Below are 23,470 nucleotides of genomic sequence, written 5' to 3'. Positions count from 1 at the left end.
TTAGTGTGCCATTCTTTAGTAAAAAACAAATGTTTATTTTGGAAAATATCTTTGATATATGATATTATGCCAAGATAGCTAACACATACTAGTATTGAAGACATTGCTATTCCATATACTGTAAAACAAAAAATATGTCTAAGGCAGTTCTACCTTAAAGTGCAAATTTAGAAATGGTAATCAACCCTGATAACATTCCTTTACTGAAATGTGATCCAATGGCATGTCATTTTAATTGCGTTGTATAGAAAGGGTAGTTTTTCATTTGGAGTATGTTTGTTCTGTAAGAAATTATTATGGATTTTGCCAATGGCAAATTGGATAACTTGCAGTTTGTTTCTGTAGCACAGGGATAAGTAGGTGAAGGATACGTTCAGCTGTTTAAGAACATTGCTTTTTCTTCTTTTGAAAAACCAGAAAAGCAAGTTCTTAAATAACCTCTAGCTAAAGTAGAAGAGAAGATATATCTTTTTAATATAAGTCTGAAAATATCTTTTAAAATAGAAGGCAAGGATGGCGCAATGCTGTCTCAGTACTAACTTTAGAGATTTGGGTTTGGTTTCCAACTAAGTTATTGCGTTGAGTTTACACCTTCACCTTATGTCCAATTAGATTTTTAGGAGATGTTTCAGTTTCTTCCACGTTAGAAAGAAGTGTATCTTAAATCTAATTAGGATCCCTTATATGTTGTTTTTTTATGATTATACTCTGTCACGGGGCTGCATCTAGATTTGTTCCTGCCATTTGCCCAATGCTGTTGGCTCTGACTCTCACAATTCTTTAAAGAAAGATATGCTTTCAGAGGACAGTAAAGTAGGTATTTTGCAAATTTTGCAAAGCTACATATTAAAAAATAGAGTTAAACTAAGACATTTTTGCAAAAATTAGCACCACTGGTTATAACATTCCCCTGTGACCCTGTAGTTTGGATATAGCGGGTTGGATAATGAATGGATGGATGGATGGATGGATGGATGGATGGATGGATGGATGGATGGGTTATAACATTCTAATCATGAAAGTACTTCCCTTACCAAATGCCTTTCCCTTAATTTTGAAAAGGCTATCTCCATATGTCCTATACATTTTTATATTTTTCTCTTTATTCACTGTAAACTTCTACTGTATCTTCAGTATATGATGCATTTTTAATCTAAGATTCATAGCCAAACCAGAGAATTGTTGTTTCAGCTTGAAACTGGCTTAATATCACGCCTGAGGCCTAGTGATGACGCAGTCCATATATAGGACTTCTGATTTTGTGTAATCATGCTGCTTTGATAGATAAAATTTTGTTTCTTGGAATTTAAATTCTGTTGAAAATAGCCATTGAGGTTAAAAGTTTACCTAAAACTATAGATCAATGTGTATTCTGTACATCTGCTGATAGCCAGACAGGAGTGCAGTTGAAATAAGACTGAGATTTATCAGCTTTGGTCTTACAGAAGTGTGAAAGAGAATGAGAATAAAAATACTGAATACTTCAAATTGCATGTTGATTCTCATAATTCATTCAGTTTGATTGGATATGTGACACTGTGGTTAGCAATGCTGTATTAGAGGTCCAAACACAGCTGAGTCACTCTGTTTGGAGTTTTTCATCACAGATCTGCACCTTGGTGTTGTCCATTTTCCCCAAGTACTTCAGTTTGTTTTCACATTTTAAAGATATTCAAGTTAGGTGGATTGGACATTATAAGTCTTGGTGTAAGTCAGCTAGAATGAGTGAGTGTTCCCTGCGAAGAACTATCCATCGTTGGTTCCTGCTTTGTGCTCAGTGCAGTCATAGCCCTGTAACAGATTATGTCCATCCATCCATCCATTTTCCAACCCGCTGAATCCGAACACAGGGTCACGGGGGTCTGCTGGAGCCAATCCCAGCCAACACAGGGCACAAGGCAGGAACCAATCCCGGGCAGGGTGCCAACCCACCGCAGGACACACACAAACACACCCACACACCAAGCACACACTAGGGCCAATTTAGAATCGCCAATCCACCTAACCTGCATGTCTTTGGACTGTGGGAGGAAACCGGAGCGCCCGGAGGAAACCCACGCAGTCACGGGGAGAACATGCAAACTCCATGCAGGGAGGACCCGGGAAGCGAACCCAGGTCCCCAGGTCTCCCAACTGCGAGGCAGCAGCGCTACCCACTGCGCCACCGTGCCGCCCACAGATTATGTTTTTTTGCAAAATGAATGTACGATTTTGCATATAGTAATCTGAATATACTTACTGCTATTTCATAATAGGGAATCAGAGTTCCAGTTTCATTTAGCTAATTTAAGTTAATATTGTTAGTAATTCTTTTGACCATTAGTTTTTTTTACTGAACCTGTTTTTTAATTATAAATTTGCAGATTTTCCATCAATTTCTACAATCTTCAAATATGTAGCATAATACATTAATCTTACATTTACATATATTTCAATTCAAAATGCAGATTTTTTTACTAAATAAAAGTGCAACCATATGTTTTTCTAGTTCTTGCATATGCAGTATAATATCCACAAAATATCTTCTGCTGCACTGAATTCTGTTATGAACTGCCTATTTTGAGTATAAATTTGTTTTATTTTTTCCCTAGTATTTTTTTCCTGCTGAGTTATTTTCTTAAGTAGTTATTGGATTATAGAGTTTACAGCTTCACTTTCATTTCATGGTTATTTGCTGTATCTTGGCAGTTATTATTCATTATTTATTATTTGGCACTTTATCCAGGTACTCCATTTTGAATCAGAATGTTCATTTCCATTTTGTGTAGTAGGTTGCCACAAAGCAATAATGGGGACACTAAGGGGCAGTTACGAAAAGTCACACCAGACTATGGTATGTGGTGAAATACTTGGTGCACACAATGTACATAAAAGAGGCGGAAGCCTCCAAAAACACACATAAAAGATTTAAATTGCCCTTAATAGATGCCTGGGCATCTGGATTAGGCATCACCCTGAACAATTCAACCTCTATTCAACAGGCAGGCCCAGAAATGGGGCTGAGGCTATTGAAACCAGAATATCAGAAAAAATGGAGCAGAGAAAACTATGAAACCTCAAATCCAAAAAACTGAAAAGGACTTCATAGTCAAATAATTTAGTAATCAAAAAGGAATGCAAAGGCATGACAAGAAAAACAGAACAAAAATGGGCTTTAAGTGAACAAATCCTCATAAAATGCAAAGCCAGTACCTTATCCAAGAGCAAAGGATGAGAAAATCCAAATGGGAACAAAAGAAATGATGCGAGAATCAAGAAGTAAACACAGTCAATAGTAGTTATGAAGTTTTCTATCATGCCTTGTTTTGAAATATTTCTTCTGTGCTTTAGAAAACTTTTCCTGGGCTTTAGTATTCTTTAAAGGCTTAGAAGAATGAAGAAGTTGTATTACTTTGTATTGTTATTGTTATTATATTTCATTTCTGCTTTTATAAAAGTTATTTTATTTTATCACCATGTTGCACACTGCCAATCTGAATGTACAGTAATGTGGGTTATTAGAATACTATGTTGCATTGTTACAAGGATGTCACACCATGATTATGTCACACAGGCCAGTATTTAAGCCAGTGTTTCAAAACAGAAGATGTCCAAGATGGTGAATAATAAACCTTAATCTGTGTTCTTGTGATTAGTTTTCTAGCTCTGGAGTTCTAGCTCTGATATTTGATTTGGTGATTTGATTCTGGTGGCCCTGTGTTATTGATTTCCTGGTTTTGACCCTAGGCTTGTTTAGGGACTACGTTTCAACTTTAAGTCCCTTATTCTCAGTCCATGTTGCCAGAAAATTCAACTGCTATAGCAGTTCATACAGAAGGTAATCATTCAGGATTCTGGATACATTCTAATTCTAAAAAATTATTGCTAATTCGAAATTAGGGTTAATTACTTTTCATGTTTTGCTTTTTAGTTTGATTTTGGGTTTTATTTTGACTGCATTAATTTGATTCAGTGTATTTTTGGCTATTGACCTATACTTGTTCCTTGAATATGGCCTTTACCTTCTCTCAATCCTGCTAAAAATGTATCTTTCCCTTTTACCAGTAGTACTATGGTGTTGTACTGTGTTAGCCATTAAGAATGTAGTGAGAAGTCAAGCAAAATGACACCTTTTATTGGCTAACTAAAAAGATTACAATATGCAAGCTTTCGAGACAACTCAGGCCCCATCTTCAGGAAGATGTAATCTTGTCTTATAGATGTAATCTTGCCTTATAGTTATGTCCACCAAGGCTACTTATCTGCCACTGTGTGTTTGAATATTAGTATTTCAAACACTAACTATCTCCTAATGAGCAAAGATAAACAGCAGAGTGCTGTAAATGGAAACTACAAAAAAAGCATAAAATAAGAGAGCTCAAGGTGATGAAATTCCTTTTGCAGAAAATTTGCCTCTGGCCCCTCTTGCATGTGTCTTTTACTATGTAAAACTTATTAAACTGAGTATATAAAAGGGAAGAGCTTAGATTGTGGTGTTTCTATGGGGTGTAAGTTGTGTAAGTTTTGCTTTCCATGTATTTTGGAGTTTCCTTACATTTTGTGTTTTTGACCTTGACTTATTTTTGGATCATGAATTATGTGCAATGCTATTTGTAAATGTTGCTGATCTCAAACATATTACCTTCAGCCTATTTTTTGCCATCTTTTTAGATTACATATGTGTTTAAATAAAGAACATTATTTTACTTTTCAGTGGGCCTGTTTCAAAGTTCATGGTTTTGTACTACCAACCGTCCCAGGTTCTGTTCCTGTATATCGGTATTTCGAGTAGTAAATTTGGTGGTAAATGGATGATGCACTGAGCTCATTCCTAACTCTGTGGAGGACTTTGGTCAGCATGTGCCTATTTGACAGTTCGCAGCCACACAAAAGGCAATCTGAGATTGAGAATCAAACTTAGAAAAAACAAAAAAGCATAACCCAGATAAAACTTTAAATGTTGCAGCATAAAAGACATAAAAAACAAAATGGCTTAAAATACTGAAAGAAAAAGACTTTAGGAGAGGCTGGAAAGCAACATAGAAGAAGTCTGAAGTGTCACAAAACAGGAAAAATCATAAAATAAAATAATAAAATATGTTGCCTTAGTCATCTGTCACCTAGTGGAACTACAGTATATTAAGTTCAGTCATGAAAGTATCGTTGTAGAGGTAATCACTCTATAAAACTAAATTGGACAATAAATTGGATTAAGTAGGTTTGAGAGTATCATGTCATATCATAATTTTTAATCTCTGACTTATTTATGATTTTCAATTAACTCCTTGCTTAATTATATTATATCTTTATCATTTCTGAATTAAAAACTGCCTGCCCACAAGTATTTATTTACAAAGGTAGGCAACGGAAATAGACCATTTTTATTTTTTTAGTAATTTATGTTCATCAAATTCATTCAATAACATATGGCTCTGCACGGCAACTGTCATTGAAGTACATTATGGCATTTATAAAAATTTAATTCATTTAAATAAAATCTCAAATAAAACATAATATCAGCCTGAAGCCAAGTAACTACAATACTGTAATCTAATATACTGGAATCAGAAGCAATTTGCACAAATACTCTGTAGAAATATCCACTTTACAATACCAGGTTCTTCTCAATGCGAAAATGAATGAGAAAAGATAACCTGCTATTACATGTAGCAATCTGAAACTAAATATTTCCTCCCTCTAGCTAAATGTTACTATTTTGACAAAAACAGTTGAAATGCATTTTTCAGTACCTGTTTTCTTTTTGTGTACTACATACTCTTGACATCTTAGATTAGCTGTAGTTTTAATCATGGTGTTCATATTCAAATTGAAAATACCTTGTGTTTCAAATTAGCACTTATATTTGATGATTTCCTTCTTTGCCACTAGTTGCATGGATTAAAACCTCAACTGGCTCCTCTCGATGCAGAGGGCCAATGGCTCTACTCCAAGCCTCTCCCAGGTGTCTGTGCTTCATATGCTTCCCTAAAGGAGAGCCAAGTTAACCTTTGGAGAAAACTCATTTCATGCGCTTGTACCCGCAATCTCATTCTGTTGGTCATTACTCAAAGCTGATGACCATAAGTGTGTGTAGGGATGTAGATCGACTAGTAAATTGAGTGCTTTGCCTTCTGACTTGACTCACTAACCCAATATATCTGTTTATCTCACCATTCCTTTTACCCTCCCTTGTGAACAACACCTCAAGGTACTTAAACTCATCCGCATGAGACTGTAACTCAACTCCCACTCGGAGAGGACAGTCCCTCTTTTTCCTACTAAGGACCATGACCTCAGATTTGGATGTGCTGATCCTCATCCCTGCCTCTTCATAATTGGTCGCAAGCTGTCCTAATATATACTAGAGTTCAAAGCCCAATGAAGCAAATAGAAGCATGTCATCTGCAAAAAGCAGTGACACAATTCTAAGGCCACCAAATTGGACTCCCTTTGCTCCATGGCTACGGCTTGATATCCTGACTATGAAAGTCACAAACAGGATAAGAGACAAAGCACAGTCCTGGCAGAGTCCCACATCCACTGGAAATGATGCTGATGTTTTTCTGTATTCAGTTATAGCTCTCACTTTGATTTTACAGGGACCAAATAGCCCTCATTAGGGGCTCTCGGAAACCCATACTCTCCCAGCAACCCCCAGAATCCTTCAAGGAGCATGGTCATACATTTTCTCGAAGTCCACAAAGCAGATGTAGACTGATTGAGTGTACTCCCATACTCCCTCATCAATCCTTATGAGGGTGAAGAGCTAGTCCACCATTCCTTAACCTGGGTAGAATCCATATTGCTCCTCCCGGATCTGAGTTTCCACAACTGGATGGAGTATCCTTTTGAGTATCGTGGCATAAGCTTTACCAGGAATGCTGGGGAGTGTGATCCCTGGTAGCTGGAGCACATCCTCGTGTCCACCTTTTTAAAAATGGGGACCACTACCCTCTTCTGCTATTTCAGAGGCACAGCTCCCAATGACCACCAACACTGAAAAGGGATGTCAGCCATGGACATTTATCCCCCATCAACTTTTGGCTCTGCCTCCTCCACAGAGGGCATGTCCATTGGCTTCTGAAGCTCCTCAAAGTGTTCTTTCCACCACCAGACAATATCCTCAGTCTGGGTCAGCACTTCTCCTCACTTGCTGAGAACAACTTGGGCAAATCTCTACCTTTCCTTTCTGAGTCACCTGATGATTTGCCAGTTCCTCTTTGAACCCAAATGATAGTCGCTTTCTATGGTCTCTCTAAACTCCTGCCACACCTGGGTTTTTGGTTCCTTAACTGCCAAGGCTGAAGCCCTTTTTGGACCTCTCTACTGCTTCGGGAGTCTCCTACACTAACTATATATGGAAGGCCTCCTTTTTCTGCATGATGACATCCCTCACCTCTGGTGTCCATCATTAGGTCCTTGGGTTGCCACCTCTTTGCAGCTGCTTCTGCAACTTCAGTATCACCTTATACATTATAATGAATGTGAGACATGCCTTTCTCAATTGCTATCAATAATTTTCTAAATTCAGCAAATGCTTCACTGACTATGCTTTTATATTTTGTTTGGAAACATTTTCTTTCTATGTGCTTCCATTATAAAATATCATTAACATATTTCATTTGAAAACATACTGTAGTATTCTGTTTCACTCTGCTGCACTTATTCATACACAATGAGGTTTTTCTGTGTCATTAATTAACTGTTTTAGTAAGTCAAACACTAGATGATATTGCTACTTAAACACGAGAAGGGAGAAATACAGACATTCTATCAAAGGGTGGAAAAGCTACTCAGAGTAACAAGATACTATCACCTGTAAATTTAGAGGGCATCATATTAGACTTTATAATGATAAGTGTAATTTAAGTGTACTCTTTGACATTGACCTATATTATTAGCACACAGACGTAATATTTTAGGCAGAATTGACTGTTGCTAAGCTTTACTTACAATATGCTCAATTGGTTTTATTTCTAGCCTGCAGTTAATTCATTCTGTAGCTCCTCTTGGATAAATCTCAGTTGCTCCATCTTGCCCCACTCTATTTCTAGGTCTCTTCAAGAAAGCCATGCCCTGTGTGTCTCTATAAAAAGGCACCTATGAACTAACTACATACCCAAAACACCTTAGTAGGCTCCTACTGATTCATGGAAGTGGCGGTTCAACTCAAGAACCTCCTGTATTGCTGAGCTTCTCCAAAAAAATGAGTTTAACCTCCCTCCTTAGAATCCTCATTTCTGCTGCTCATACTCATGGTTTTATTGTTTCAGTTCTACCCCATGCTTGAGACCATTGGTGAGGAAGGAAATGTCGACTGCCCAATGAATCAAAAGCTTTCTCAGAAATCTTAGCTTTCACTTTACTAAATTATAAAACAGTGTCCACAAAACTGCTGCTGAACCAATAACTTGGTCATTCTTAAGATCACCTCTACCCTTCCTTACAACCTACCCTCCAAGGTACCTGAGCTTATATACTTATGTCAGCTACTTTTCTTTTACCTGCTGGGAGGAAGCCAAATTTTTCAGGAGGGGGACCTTACCTCAGATGTGGAAATACTAATTCTCATTCCTGCAATTTTGCACTTAGCTGTTTACACACTGGAGACTACAGTCAGATGAAGGAAGAGAGCATCATCAAACACAAACAGTGGAAACACATCTCCTAATTTCTCACACTTTGAACAGATTTAACATAGCCTTGAATAATACACTACAGTGGAGATGAAACTTCGGACATATTAACCCATATGGCTCCTTCCTCAAGATCATATAGTGGCTGGTTGACCCATGTAGCCTAGTTAGACTCAATGAATGGGTCCCAGTGTGTTTTTTTCCCAATTGAGGTTCATTTATATTTGTTTAAACTATAATAAGAATCAAATTTTTGGATTGTTCATTGTCTAACCTTTCAAATTTGTAAATTTGCAATGGGCTGTCTTATAAAGAGCACACAACTCTAGACAACCTAGCTCTAAAGATCCCTGAAGCATCTCTACCACACCTCCACGTGGTCTTTGGTGGGATTTCAATATTACTGTCTATTTTAATTATGTGTGCTCTTTTTTATAAATGTTCCATGAAATTTCACTTTTCAGTTACTGTTTAATACCTCTAAATCTACATAACAAAGTAAATTATACTGAATTGAATTATGCATGTTGCTGCTGGGATAAGACTCCTATATTATTATGGAAAGAGTTACATGGATAAAAGGATAGATAGACATTTTCTGGATGGCTTGCTGCTGTGTTGATGTGACACTTTTGGAATGTATTGCTTAATTGTAGCGCTTTAGTAAATACAATGATTTTTCCCCCATTTATTCTAAATTCACTTGAAAAAAAATCTTCATAAATCTGAAAAGGCAGTTGACATGACAGGGTTTACTTTGTACTTCAATCCCACCATTAGAAAATACATACCTTTGATGTGTAAAAGCTGTTCAGTAAATCTGCTTCTAATGCATTCATTTCCTGATTAGGATCTGCAAAAGGAGCAAAACAATAATTTGAAACATCTCCTTATAGACTATGCCAAGCTAATGAAAAGAATATTTTAGAATTCATAATGATCTTGTGCAGATTAGCAGGTGGTATTACAATGACACCCCACAACTCTCTTACTTTGAGGTAGGTTAGAGTTTTATCTTTAGAAAATAAGGTGTGTGCATAAACATTGTCAAATTAACATAAAAACTTAGTACAAACACCACTTGGATTTTATTCGTTAGCTTTCAATAACATTTTTTGTATTTTAGTGCAGTGATTTTCTTTATTAGCGTCACTACTACAGTATATATTTCATAAAATACACTTGGAACGTGCAGTAACGAATAAAGGCAGTTAGCAGTGGATGTGTAGGTAGACAATAAACACTTTTTACTGCTGTAAGTGGCAACATTATATTACAGATAACACTGTATTTATACATATTACAAAAATGGGGCTTTAATAAAACATGAATAACATATATCAAAACAAAACTTCATAAAGGCTTTATTCATTTTAGTGTCTATATTAACTAAACATTATATGATATTATATTTCCCATGCCCTAGATATCACAAATTGTGAAAAGCTTCCTGCCAACACAATCCAAATGGTCCTGCTGTTCTTTGCCCTTTTAATTCATTGGGGATTGAGACATATTGAGTTGGAGCCTATTACCAGGTTAATTCGGCACCTGTAATTGGTGTTCAGTTTTTGTAAACCACTCGAGTATTTTAGTTGATGAAAGAGCTGTTTGTTCAAAAGAATGACTTGGAGCTTTGAACCTGTCATCATGCCTCACTGCACATACATGGACTCATTAAAAGATTTATTGCCAAAGTTGTGCAATTACAACGTTGTGCATTTTACACATTACCTCTTAGTTCACCTCACTTTGTAGGCTTTTGCCTCATATAAAACTAATAGAGTAGTGAACACTGAAGTTCATATACAGTACCATATAAAAAGAAACAAAAGCTTGTCATTTTTCTGTTGCCAGTAATAATGCAATCTTTCAGCATTTCTGGTTTCTGGTGCCATTCACACATCACTGCTCTTTTACCAGGTCTTTGTAACATTTATCCCTAGTTAATCTGTAGCAGCCCTTAAGGGAAGTTAGACAGAACAGCTTCTCCCCTTACAGTTTACAATAGATTTTAAGAGCAGGACTGTCCAGAGCACAAAGGTAAGGCTGTTGAATGTAACGGGAGCTTTTGGCATTCTCCGGGAAACTTGTTTGGGAACTTCTTTAGAACTTCAGATATGTGATTTATGTTATTATTCAGAAGCTTGGAACTGTAAATAACAGAAGTCCATTAGCTTTTTTTTTTACTCAAGTAACCAATCAGTTTGTGAGATGTTGGCAACATAAAGTTAATTTATAAAAACAAAGTAACACTTCTTTACAAAAATATACATACACATTGTAAATGCATTGAAAGTCATCAAAAAATATTTGTACTATAATAACATGTGAATATTACTGTTAACAAGAAATATTTGGGGATATCTTAAATATAATGATTTAAATCTTCTCTGCCAAAGACATGAGGTACAGTATGTATACAGATATCCAACAAGGATAAACAGCACTTAAAGTAAATGACTGGCTTTTTATATTACACTACATGATTGGTAAGAAGAACTTGTGTCAGCTGTGAAAAATGTCTTGTATTTCTTTAATTTATTGCTTGACCGATATCTCAAGGTATTCAATTGCTGCTACAATACATATTGTATAGTTCTATGTAGGAATTTGTATTTAATTCTGCCGATGGTAGTTGGCCATTGTGCCATTTCTTTCTTTTTATGTTTAGGCATTTACTGTATATTGCTAAAACCCTGGTTATTTTCATTCCATTTTTTTTCCTTTGGTTTGAGACCTTGTTATTCATTGTTTTGGGAAATGATACATCTAACTTTTTGTGGTGGGTGTCACTTTACTACACTGATGTGAGATTCTCTCTTTGCCGTTTATCTTCTCACAAGTACTTTTTAAATCAACCAGCTGAGAAACGTGTGGAAAAATCTTATGTGCATCTCACGTCTTCCTTTATTTGTAAACCTGTGTCTGAAAAAAACTGACAAGATATATCAGCATTAGTACCCAACAAAGACTTGCATAAGATTTGTCAGGTGCATCTATTACTTGTTTACTCTTACGTAACAAGACCTTAACAAAGGCTTCTTTTGGTCTTCATTATATTTATAAAACATCAGTAGGTAGGTTATTCATCTCTATGCAGCATAGTATATTGACATGATGGCAAAATTGCTTGTTAATATGAAGGATTCACAGTTCTTATACTAAATATGTAATATCAGGAGAAATGTGTCTCAGTTAGGCCACCTCAGACCACTCTAAAGTGAAGTTCTTTTAGTCGATCACATTGCAGAGAAGAATAAACACTTTACTGATGCTGTGTAAGTGTTATGAAGACCCAAAGAACTGTTTATTAAGGTCTTGTTACATAAGAGTAAATGAGTAATAGATGCATTTTAGCAGAACCTAAACTAAAGTGTTACAGGCTTGTCTAGAAACTGTGAAAAGTAAATATTTAAATATGATAATGAGAAATGGGCAGCACGGTGGCGCAGTGGGTAACGCTGCTGCCTCACAGTTGGGAGATCTGGGGACCTGGGTTCGCTTCCCGGGTCCTCCCTGCATGGAGTTTGCATGTTCTCCCCGTGTCTGCGTGGGTTTCCTCCGGGCGCTCCGGTTTCCTCCCACAGTGCAAAGACATGCAGGTTAGGTGGATTGGCAATTCTAAATTGGCCCTAGTGTGTGCTTGGTGTGTGGGTGTGTTTGTGTGTGTCCTGCGGTGGGTTGGCACCCTGCTCGGGATTGGTTTCTGCCTTGTGCCCTGTGTTGGCTGGGATTGGCTCCAGCAGACCCCCGTGACCCTGTGTTCAGATTCAGTGGGTTGGAAAATGGATGGATGGATGGATAATGAGAAATATACAACCATGACACAATTTGGATTTCTGAGTATTTGGATGTAATTTAAAAATATGATAATTATTAGAACCTTGCTTGCTTTCAATAATTAAGCTAGGCAGAGTGCCATTTTAGGCTTTTGAGGATATTTCCTAAAATGGTGCTGTAAATTTTAAAAAATTGTATATGGAGAACAGCAAGGTACACATTATAATCTACATTTCTAACCTCAACCATTTTACTAATCTCAAATTAATTAAACAAAATATTAGATATTAAAAATGAATATCTAATATTTGTAAATGGAAAAAGATGAAGCTTTCCCATGTTCAGAAATAATCCCTTAAAAAACAAAAAAGCATCACACAATATGTTAGGGATTTGTTGAATAGATTGATGGATGTAATTGCAATTATTTATTACCTTTATATAATTAAATAACATATAAAGGCCAAAAAAAAATAAGTTGAAAGTACAGTGATTTAAATGTTTAGTATAATGTGTGGCATGCTGGTGACTAGGATTGTTGCATGATTTTTTTCAAATTCTGTGCCTGGCTGTTGTCACATTTTCCACTTTTCTTTGGGGAGTCCAGTTTCCTCCTATAGTTTCAAAGACATACTGGATTAATGGTCAGTTTCAAATGTTCAGTCTGTAGGCGAGTGTGCATTACCATACTTCAGTGCTCTGTTTCAACATTGTGTCTGATGCCAATAGAATTGGATTAAGCAGGATTCTGAATGCTATGTTTTGATATATATTTGTTCAGCCTATGGACAGCACTGTGTCACAGTAATTAATTCTGCTGCCTTTATTAATCCGGCATCTTGGTTTAGAATATTGGACCGTGTCATTGTTTGTGTGATCTGTGGGTTCTCCCCATATTTCTGTGTTTCTCCCCAGGAACTCTAGTTCTCTCCCACATCCTCAAAGATGTACAGTACGTGTTAGCTTAATTGGCACCAAGTGGGTGTTGGTGGGGTCTCTATTAACCCTTAAACCGCCACATACTTGGGGGGTTAATGCACCCCTGGACGCCAAATACTTTTTTGCTGCACTTATTAAGTAAGCATCACAATTCACAAAGAAAATGTGAAATTTTAATGGAACACATATTTTTTTTCATTCAAAGAGCATCACAATTACTGCAACATTGATCATTTTACACACTGCCAATGAACTGTAAATACATTTAAAAAAGCTACTGCAACAATCAATTATTATATGTAAAAGGTGAAACTGACGCCACTGATGAAATTCAGTAAAGCGCCGAGCCAACTGCACTTGAACTGGCTGCACTCAAGCACACAGAGGTAAACGCTGGCTAGTCTAGTGCTACTGGCTGAATCCCAGAGACAGTGAGGCTTGATTGCTGCCGGGGCCGGCAGTGGTCATGAGGTAGCTGCTCAACAAATATACGGCACTGACTGATCAGCTCCGGCGTGCTGGCAAATTGCTCTGTGAAGCAACTATAGCCGGTTGCGGCGTTCAATGAATGTACGTTGTGGAATATTCTTGGCCCCTGTGTGCTAGCAAATTGCAATGAGACACGACTATAGCCGGTTGCAGCATTCAATGAATATACGTCGCCGAATATATTCGGCTCTGGCATGCTGGCAAATTGCACTGAGAAACAACTTTAGCCGGTTGCGGAGTTCAATGAATGTACGTCGCCAAATGTATGTCACCGTATATACTCGGCTTCGGCGTGCTTCTGGAAAACCGACTAGAAACCAACTATAGCCAGTTCCGGCGGTTTAAGGGTTAATGAGTGGACTCTACAACGGGGTGGGCAGATTCAGTCCTGGAGGGCCGCAGTGGCTGCAGGTTTTTGCTCCAACCCAATTGCTTAATAAGAAGCACTTATTGCTCAAGTAACACTTCAGCTTCACTTTAGTTGTGTCGCTTGTTAAGATTTTGAACCCTTACTGCTTATTTTAGTCTTAAACAGCTGTATTCTTAGTTTTTAATTGCTCCTAATTAGCAATACCATGCAAATGACAAAAGAGACCAGAATTTCTCCATTTAGCTTGTTACCATTTACACCTGTGTGTATTTAGCATGCACTATTTGGTTTAATTAAATACTTGGAAGGAAAGTGAAGAGAAAAAAGTGAAGCACTGAGAATTACTCATCTGTTTTAGACTTCAAATCATTTGGATGATATCCTTAGAAAGGAAAATAAATCTAGGATATGAGAATGACCTGACATGGCAGTGTTAAAACACTAGCAAGCCATGCAATTAAATAATTGACAAGGATTGTTTTTTAAATTAAGCAACTGGGTTGGAACAAAAACCTGCACCCACTGCGGCCCTCCAGGACTGAATCTGCCCACCCCTGCTCTACAATGAACTGAAATCATTCCAGTATGTTTCCTGCCTTGCCACTAATGCTTTCAGAACAATTCTCCACAACCTTGCACCAGATAAGGTGTTTGCATGGCATTGTCTATCACTCACTTAGAACTCATAAACATACCTTACTATTGTGACTAAGATATGGTTTTTATAATACATGTAAACCTCTCTGTCTGCAATTCTTACTTAATATTTCTTTCCATAAATTTAAACGGACCTGTGTGGTAAATATTAGGGGAGGGCTCATTTGATTTTTAGGTTTATGGAGAGTCCCAACTAAGGACAATGCCATTGTGTGAACAGGGCCTGATTACGATATCATAAGAACTTTATGCTTTCATAAGTGTTGTTTAGGCAGGTGAAACAACAATAAATACTAAAGGCTAGATGGTCTCTGTACCATCCTCAAACATTCTCTCCTGTAGTTGGTAGTCTGTGCACCCAAGAATGCAGTACTTGGGTTTTCCCATGCAAATACAGTAGGGAAATTACCACTAGGTTTATTCAGATAAGGTCTTTCTAACTTGTGGTTAAAGCCCTTGGCAGAGGAAGGTCTGTCTTTTTAATGTCACTTTTTAGGATCAGCAGTTTAGTTGCCCCTCAAGTCACTTGAAGGCCTGAGCATCTTTAGAAATAACATGAGACACTACTCATGTGTATACATTTCTATCAGTACAAAAAAATATTGTTTCCTTTTCTGTTTATTGCAGCATGGTTTCAAGAGTTAGTTTTTCCATGAAAATCAGAAAGAAGCAAGAGAGAACAGAGTCAAGCATTGTGGAAAACCTATACTTTTAATGTGAGTTATTACATCTACATTGTCATAAGAATTAACTTAATTATCAAATCCCTGTATCATGATTTGAATTTAGGATTCATTAAGCAAACTCAAAAAACATCTGTACAGTTCTACCAATACAGCAGTACAAAAGTGCAGTACACAAAATACTGAGTTTCTAAGATGGGTTGAAATCTAAGTACCAACGTAGACCTCAACTTTAACATTTGTAGTGCGCCATCTATTGGAACATGTTTTGTAATCATTCTAAAAATGATGCGTCAAAAAACTATTTAGTAATAAAATGCATTACTACAAATGTTTTTGATACACCATCTGTTTGAATGTTCTACATATGATTTTGGGACTCATAAAAGTAGTGTTAATGTTAGTGCTGTGCCATATGTTGGAATGACCAATGCTATGAATTTAATTACTACAAAAGTTTGTGATGTTAAATCTGTTGGAATGGCAGAGACATAGCAACTGGATGGACACACATACACAGACAGTTGTCATTTTATTAAGGTAGATTTTCGTTATAGAAAATTTTTTGGTTGTACGACTAGACATACTGTACAATCAAGTATATATTTAGTATTTTAAATAGAAGTTTAAAAGTTTAAAAAATGCTTTTTTTATTATCTTTCTTGCCATTCAAGCAAAGATTTCCATAAAAAGGAGTTGCTTGGTATGTAGTCCTAGTCTTGAGGGGAGAACTGAGAGAAATGTGGAATGATCTAATGCAAGGTTAGAGAAGGAAATCTTAGCAGAAGAAAGGGACAGAACAAAAATAAAGAGTAGGGACAGCCATTGAGGAAAGAAGAAGAGGACATCGTGGTATCCTACAACAGAAAGTTTAATAGTTCAGGACTACATGAGGGCGAAATACAAGTGTCCTTAGTTTGATCCATAAATTCCACTGTGATACATCCTTTATTCCATTTTTGTCACATTAGTGACAGTTTGTTGTGTAATTTGTACAGTGAGCTATATCAGTAAAGGCACTGAACTTTAAACCACAATGTTGCCAATTCAATAATTGCTTCTGGTTTACTGTATCACCCTGATTGAGTCTATAAATTATCCTATATCATAATTGGGAAAAATGCTGAGTATATAGGCCATTAAACTATATCTAGATGTTGTATAGTGAGTCACCCTGAATTTAAGCATTGACCAGATGCACAATGAAAATTATTGTGCCTTTTAGTTTTATCGTATAGATGAAGTTGTAAGGTGGCACATACTAGTTTTGTAATACACTACCAATTTTTCATTTCCTATTATTCCTAAGAATAACTCTTTGTTTTGTTTAAAATGATTTGCAAAATTCATTTTGAAAAAAATCTCTTTAATAGATTATAATATTTTTTATAAAATGGGCTTAGGAGCCTGTCTGTACACTGGTCACATTTTGTATTTTTTCACTGTTTCTAATGTTTTCACTGTTTCTAATTTATTCTGGAAAATTTTTCTTCTCCTGTCTTAATTAGGAGACACATATTTCAGGAAACCAGCAAAAATAAAGAGGAAGTATATTCAAGAGAGAAACCAGAAGAGTTGTAGGAAACTGACAGCTTTTAAAATGTTGCTGGCTGAGTTATTGTCCTTAGATAAGTGAGCTCAGTGGACTCTGTGGTTTCCAGTAATTTGTAAAAGATTGCATGTTCTGATCATCCATTGTCATTTTGAATTTAACTTTGGTGATTCCCTTTAAGAAAACATATCACTTTGCATTGCAAAATTATTTACTTAAACTGTTTCTGCTAAGAAAAAGAAGAAACAGCAAATTCACTTACTCAGTTTCACAACCAGAGAAAACAATACCACACTTCCCACAAGAAATGGATATACAGTATTTAAGGACATTTCAAGAGGATCAGTGGTTATAATATTTTTAGCCATATTTTCTTTTCACAGTGTAGATTGAAAAATATTTTATGATCCTTTAATCTTAATTTGAGTAGTGTTTTTAAAGAGTCCTGTATAATGTTTAATCCTGTATATGAGAATCCTTCACACATGGTGCTTGCCAGACTCATTGTTATTTTGCAGATCTGTTCTGTGAGACAGTAGTTCATTTTTCTTTTTGCTACCACACATAGAGTCTGACTTCTTTGATCATTTTTCACACACTGTCACCCACGTGTAGCTAAATAACTTATTTTTCACTCGGTGTCATTTTTACTGTGACACATCAGAGAAAAGAACGAGGGTGAGGTAAATGACAGCATAGAAGTCCACCCCTGGGTAGCTTTAGCTAACCTCAAGGCAAATGTCAAATCAGTTTTGCTGGAAGGTTTTTTTACCTGCATAAGAGACACAAAATTTATAACAGAAGTCAATCGGCGAAGGGCTTACAGGTTGGTCGAGCAATGTCAACAAGGAAACAATTATAAGAAAAATATTTCAGCTATTCTTGCTTTGTTCTTTGATAATTTTAACAAATCTAATGATTGAAACCTTTCTCTACACATATCACCTTTATGTAAAATGTATTAGGAATTATTTATTTTACTAATATTTCTTTATTTGATTGTTTAGGTTTTTTTAATGCATATGTAGTTATGATTTTACTTACTAAAAATCAGTGGTTTAAATATCTCCTTTAAAATGATTAGACAAGTTCCAGAGGATGATTATTGCATATAAGGCTGATGCATATCTTGCTGGGGAATTTGCATCAGTAGAAAACATTCCAAATATTTACATACATGTTTTTATAACAAACATATGTTTATTAATACCTGAACTAATACATCAACCCACACACCACACTACAAAGCATTACACAAACTGATTATTTCAATTGTGTACTCTAACAAATTTTCTAGTTCACGTCCTTTTTTATTATTACTATCAGACCAGCACAACAGAATTTATAATTCTTTGAATTGTTGATATGTATCTATCTTCAAACTAGAGCCAATAGTCTGTACACTGAATACTACAAATCCAATAAAATATTAATTCATAAGTCTTGTATTAATGCTGTAATGAATGTTTATCTGTGGATGTGCATTAGCAATATGTGTTACTCAAGTAGCAATATTTAGTTTTATTTCTATACATTTTAAGTATACTAGTCTTTTATTTTTCACATCTTAACCTACAATACAATACAATATACAGTCATTTATTTTTGTATAGCTCAAAATCACACAAGAAGTGCCACAATAGGATTTAACAGACCCTGCCTTTTAACAGCTCCCCAGCCTTGACTCTAAGAAGACAAGGAAAAACTCCCAAAAAACAAAAAAAAACTTTTGTAGGGAAAAAAATAAAACACAATTAATCCTCAATACTATATAATAGTGCAATAGAAATATTACAAGTACAGAGCAGAATTCAACAGTAGATGATATCACACAATATGATTTGGATTTGTTCAGTGTCCTGGAGACCTCGGCCATCAAGTTGCCTCCCCCTATTGGCCATTCAACAGCTGAGTCAGTGCTGGGCCAGCCAATCCGATGAAAGGAACCCTCTACCCAAAGAATCCTGCGATCCTCCATCAGAAATGACCTACTGGATGTTCTGTTTTTGTAACAGTCTTTATGACTTACAGCGACTTACAGAACATGTAAGAGAACAGAACATGTAACAGAAGTGTACAGAACATATGTGGCAGACATGTTATGAAGTTTACTTTCTTCAAAGCCTTCATACAAACAATTCATACACAATCATATGTCCTCACTTAATAGCACTCACAAATACAGTAAGTAAAAATATTTACGATCCTATACTTACTCACTCTCTGACACTTTAATTACTCAGATGAAGTTTGTACAGAAATGCTGCTAGGCTCATTTATACCAACAGCAAAATACTTGCATAATACCTCACTGTGACATCTCTTTTTATCTTTCTTTAGCCAAGTCAGTCAGTCAGTCAGTCATTTTCCAACCCGCTATATCCTAACACAAGGTCACGGGGGTCTGCTCGAGCCAATCCCAGCCAACACAGGGCGCAAGGCAGGAACAAATCCCGGGCTGGGCGCCAGCCCACCACAAGGCACACACACACACACACACCCATACACCATGCACACACTAGGGACAATTTAGGATTGCCAGTGCACCTAACCTGCATGTCTTTGGACTGCGGGAGGAAACCAGAACCCTATGCAACAAATGGGGAGAACATGCAAACTCCACACAGGGAGGACCTGGGAAGCGAACCCAGGTCTCCTTACTGCGAGGCAGCAGCGCTACCACTGTTAGCCAAGTCCAAAGTTTTCATTTATTTTTAGTCTATCTATCTATCTATCTATCTATCTATCTATCTATCTATCTATCTATCTATCTATCTATCTATCTATCTATCTATCTATCTATCTATCTATCTATCTATCTATCTATCTATCTATCTATCTATCTATGCAGGAGCCTAATGAAAGATTCTAAACTGAGTTCACATGATATGTACTCAGGATACTGATGATTGATGCTGGTCTTAGTGAGACACACCTTTCGGCATAACTAGTGTCAGAATCCAGGAAATAATGTTATATTGTGTTTTTTTTGTTTTTTGTTTGTTTAATATTTTTATCTGTGGCATTACAATCACCACGTTTTAGTGAGATTAGTCAGTGGAATGCTATGTGCTGCTACAAACGTGAATCGACACTTAAGACAGAGACTCATAATTGTCATTATGAGCCATGTATTAAAAGATGTCACAACTTTAGACACCAAAAAGAATAAACAAATTCTTGAGGAAGATCATTTTAGGGAAGTATTCAGAATTTGACTATAGGTTGTTTATTGGCTTTGAATTTTGTTTTACCCTATGATTTTGTTTGCACATTTGAACTATTTAATGTTTTGAATCTTGCTGTGCCTAACAGTTCTATTGGTATGCCCTTACAGTCTTTATCTCAGATTTTCAGTTTCATAAGGATCTACTTATAGAATTATCAAAATAGTCAAGACAGATAGTGTCCAATGCCACACTACTACCTTTAGTCACGATATTAGTGTTGATTTCATATAACTGGTAAGATGTGCCAACAATATACACCCCACAAAGCGCTAACAGAGGTAATGAAATTGTTGATAAATTTCAGTAACATTGCTCCTAAGACCAGGGGCTTTAATGAAGGATGACATTGATGTATTTTGGCTTGGACAAGTAATAACTGTTTTGAATTGTATTGAATTCACCTTCTGTATGTAAATGGAACAAAACACCATTGAACGTTGGCATACCAAAACAAGTGATACTGGGGGTCCAGAAGTAGCAGCATATATAAAACACAAAGATATTTAAAATGGTGGAAATTCTTGGAATTATCTGAGAACATACTCTATAAATGTAAATGAAATAAATAAGACCATGTTTGTCCTTTGGATTTATTTCCATTTATTTATTTTCAAGGCTGGTCCTTGCTTTGTGCCCAGTGCTGTCTGGCGATGGTGCCCCTAGTCCTTTGCATAAGTGTGGTTATGAATGTAAATGTTGTCAATTTATATTATACTGTGGTGGTGCATGGGTAGAGATGTTATACGAATAACTTCCATACTGCACAATTTCAAGAAATATAAAAGCATGAAAACAAAGCACAGGAAGGAGACCGGTCAAGCAGTAACAGGAGATAACAGTAGATGCACATAAAAAAAAGCCTGTTTAGTAATCAAGGATGGCTCTTCTTTCTGGAGTAATGAGCACAAAATCAAGTGGATGTGTTAGTGTCATGATTATTATATGATTATTTAATGCAGGAATAAACACATATTTTCCTCAAAACTGCAATTAGTACAAATTATTTTTATATTGTGCACTTCCAATTGAGACGCTCACAGTGTTGTAAACATTTATGAATTTACTATAATTATAATACAAAGTAACATTTAACAAAATCAAAACACTTCAGCACAATCAAACATTGTAAAATGCATGTAAACAAATCACGCATGTACTGTCTCATATTTTTAGGTCATAGACTCTAGTTTAAATTTGACTTGTTTTAAAGGTACTGTACTTTATTCTTAAGTATGACGTTGTGTGTACATCAGTGCATTTTACAGTGCTCTAATCAATCCAATGTATCTAAATGTACAGTGTATTCAGAAAGTATTCATCTGCTTCACTTTCGGCACAACTTGTTGTGTTGCAGATTTAATTTTAAATTATTGAATATGCATCCTTTGCCCATCAATCTACACTCAATAACCCATAATGTCAAAGTAAAAACATGTTTTCAGAAAGGTTTGCAGATTTATTTAAAATAAAAAACTGGAATCTGTCATTTATGTAAATATTCAGACGCTTTGCTGTGGCACTCCAGATTGTGGTCCAGTGTGTCCTGTTTGCTTTAATTATCCTTGTGTTATAAATTTGATTTGAGTCCACCTGAGGCAAACTGAATTGATTGGACATCATTTAGAAAGACACACATCTGTGTATAGATGGCCCCACAATTCACACTACATGTCGGGACAAAACTCAAACCACGAACTCCAAGGAACTCTCTGTAGACCTATGTGATCATATTGCGGTGAGGCATAGATCAACACATGGGTATGAAACCATTTCTAAAGCCTTGAATGTTCCCAGTAGGACTGACATCAATAATTATGAAATGGAATAAGTTTGGCACCACCAGGACTCTTCCTGGAGTTGTCCGTCTGGCCAAACTGAGTAAACAGGCAAGATGAGCCTTGGTCAGGGAGATGGTCACTCTGACAGAGCTTCAGAAGCCCTCTACTAAGATGGGAGAAGCTGCCGGAAGGACAACCATCTCAGAAGCACTCCATCAATCATGACTGAGCCTACCTGTTTAAATTAACATGTTGATTCATTGGGCCTCTCTTGAAGTAAAGTTACCGGCCCAGCACAGTACAGAATAGAAATTCACACTGTACATGTGAAGGATGTCACTTCCCACATTAAAATAACAAAGTCTCCAAAGAAAGAAATAGCCTATTCTTACCTTTCATATATAGTTTCTCTGTGTTATGAGACCAGTCTAACCTGTCACTGATGTTTACACCAAAGTACTTGTAGGAGTGCACCACCTCCAAATCTACTCTCTGAATAAGAATCTTTCCTATTGTATCTATGTATAGTTTATATTGCACTAAACATTTACCAAAGATTTCACATTGGGACAGAATTGGTTCCCACAGGGCACACTACATTGATGTGATCAGTTCCATCCTCCTGCAGTAGTCTGTATTGAATTGAAAAGGTGAGTCAACACGATTATCCTATCCAATACTCTACCATTGTATACTATGATACAGCTGATGCGGATCAAACAATGCTGGATACAAAACAAGGACGCTTCAATAAGATATTTTCAACTAACAGCTAAGTTCCTTATTGATGCCTTAAATACACAGCTGCTAGACACACATAGAATGTACACAAGCCTTCATCTATGAAAAAGTGAAAAATTACATTTTCTTGAAAGTTACCATCTGGTTTTTCAGATAAACACCTGTCATCAAATTGAATTGTATGCTTGGTCTCAGCATAATAAATCTTACTAATTACAGGCATCATATGCATATGCATTTTTCTGGATTTAAATAAAACCATATTCTTACTGCACTGCTTTTTTATTTTTGGTACCCTTTAAGCATTCTTTTCTGGGCAATATTTGCAGCAGAAAGACTTTGGCACTGTGGCACACCTGCTTAACAACAATTGCCTAAAGACAAGAATGGATCCCAAGTCCTTGGGCCCTAGCAAGACATCTGCCACTTCAGCCAGAACCAACATACTGACATGTCAGATAACAGTATGTTATTCAACCAAAATAACAATGATAACAGCATGTTATTCAACCAAAATGACAATGTTTATTGGACATCAAACACAATCTAATAACTTTATTACACTGAGTAGATAGCACATATACATAGCAATAATTTCTGTTTGAATTAGTGTGCTTTACCCAAAGAAGTGTC

General features: G+C 36.3%; 1 protein-coding gene across 1 annotated transcript in view; it reads right to left on the bottom strand.

Moving 5' to 3' along the window:
- The window catches only part of nts (neurotensin), an 81,310-nt gene that overhangs the window by 34,297 nt on the left and 23,543 nt on the right, over positions 1-23,470 (bottom strand). The window contains exon 2 of the mRNA XM_028795190.2: positions 9,407-9,468. Within this exon, the coding sequence (XP_028651023.1) occupies positions 9,407-9,468 (62 nt within the window). The remainder of the gene's footprint in view (positions 1-9,406; positions 9,469-23,470) is intronic.

Source organism: Erpetoichthys calabaricus, chromosome 1, assembly GCF_900747795.2.
Source record: "Erpetoichthys calabaricus chromosome 1, fErpCal1.3, whole genome shotgun sequence".
Classification (NCBI taxonomy): domain Eukaryota; kingdom Metazoa; phylum Chordata; class Cladistia; order Polypteriformes; family Polypteridae; genus Erpetoichthys; species Erpetoichthys calabaricus.
The sequence above is the reverse complement of the archived record's forward strand: the minus strand, read 5'-3'. Positions and strand labels throughout refer to the sequence as shown.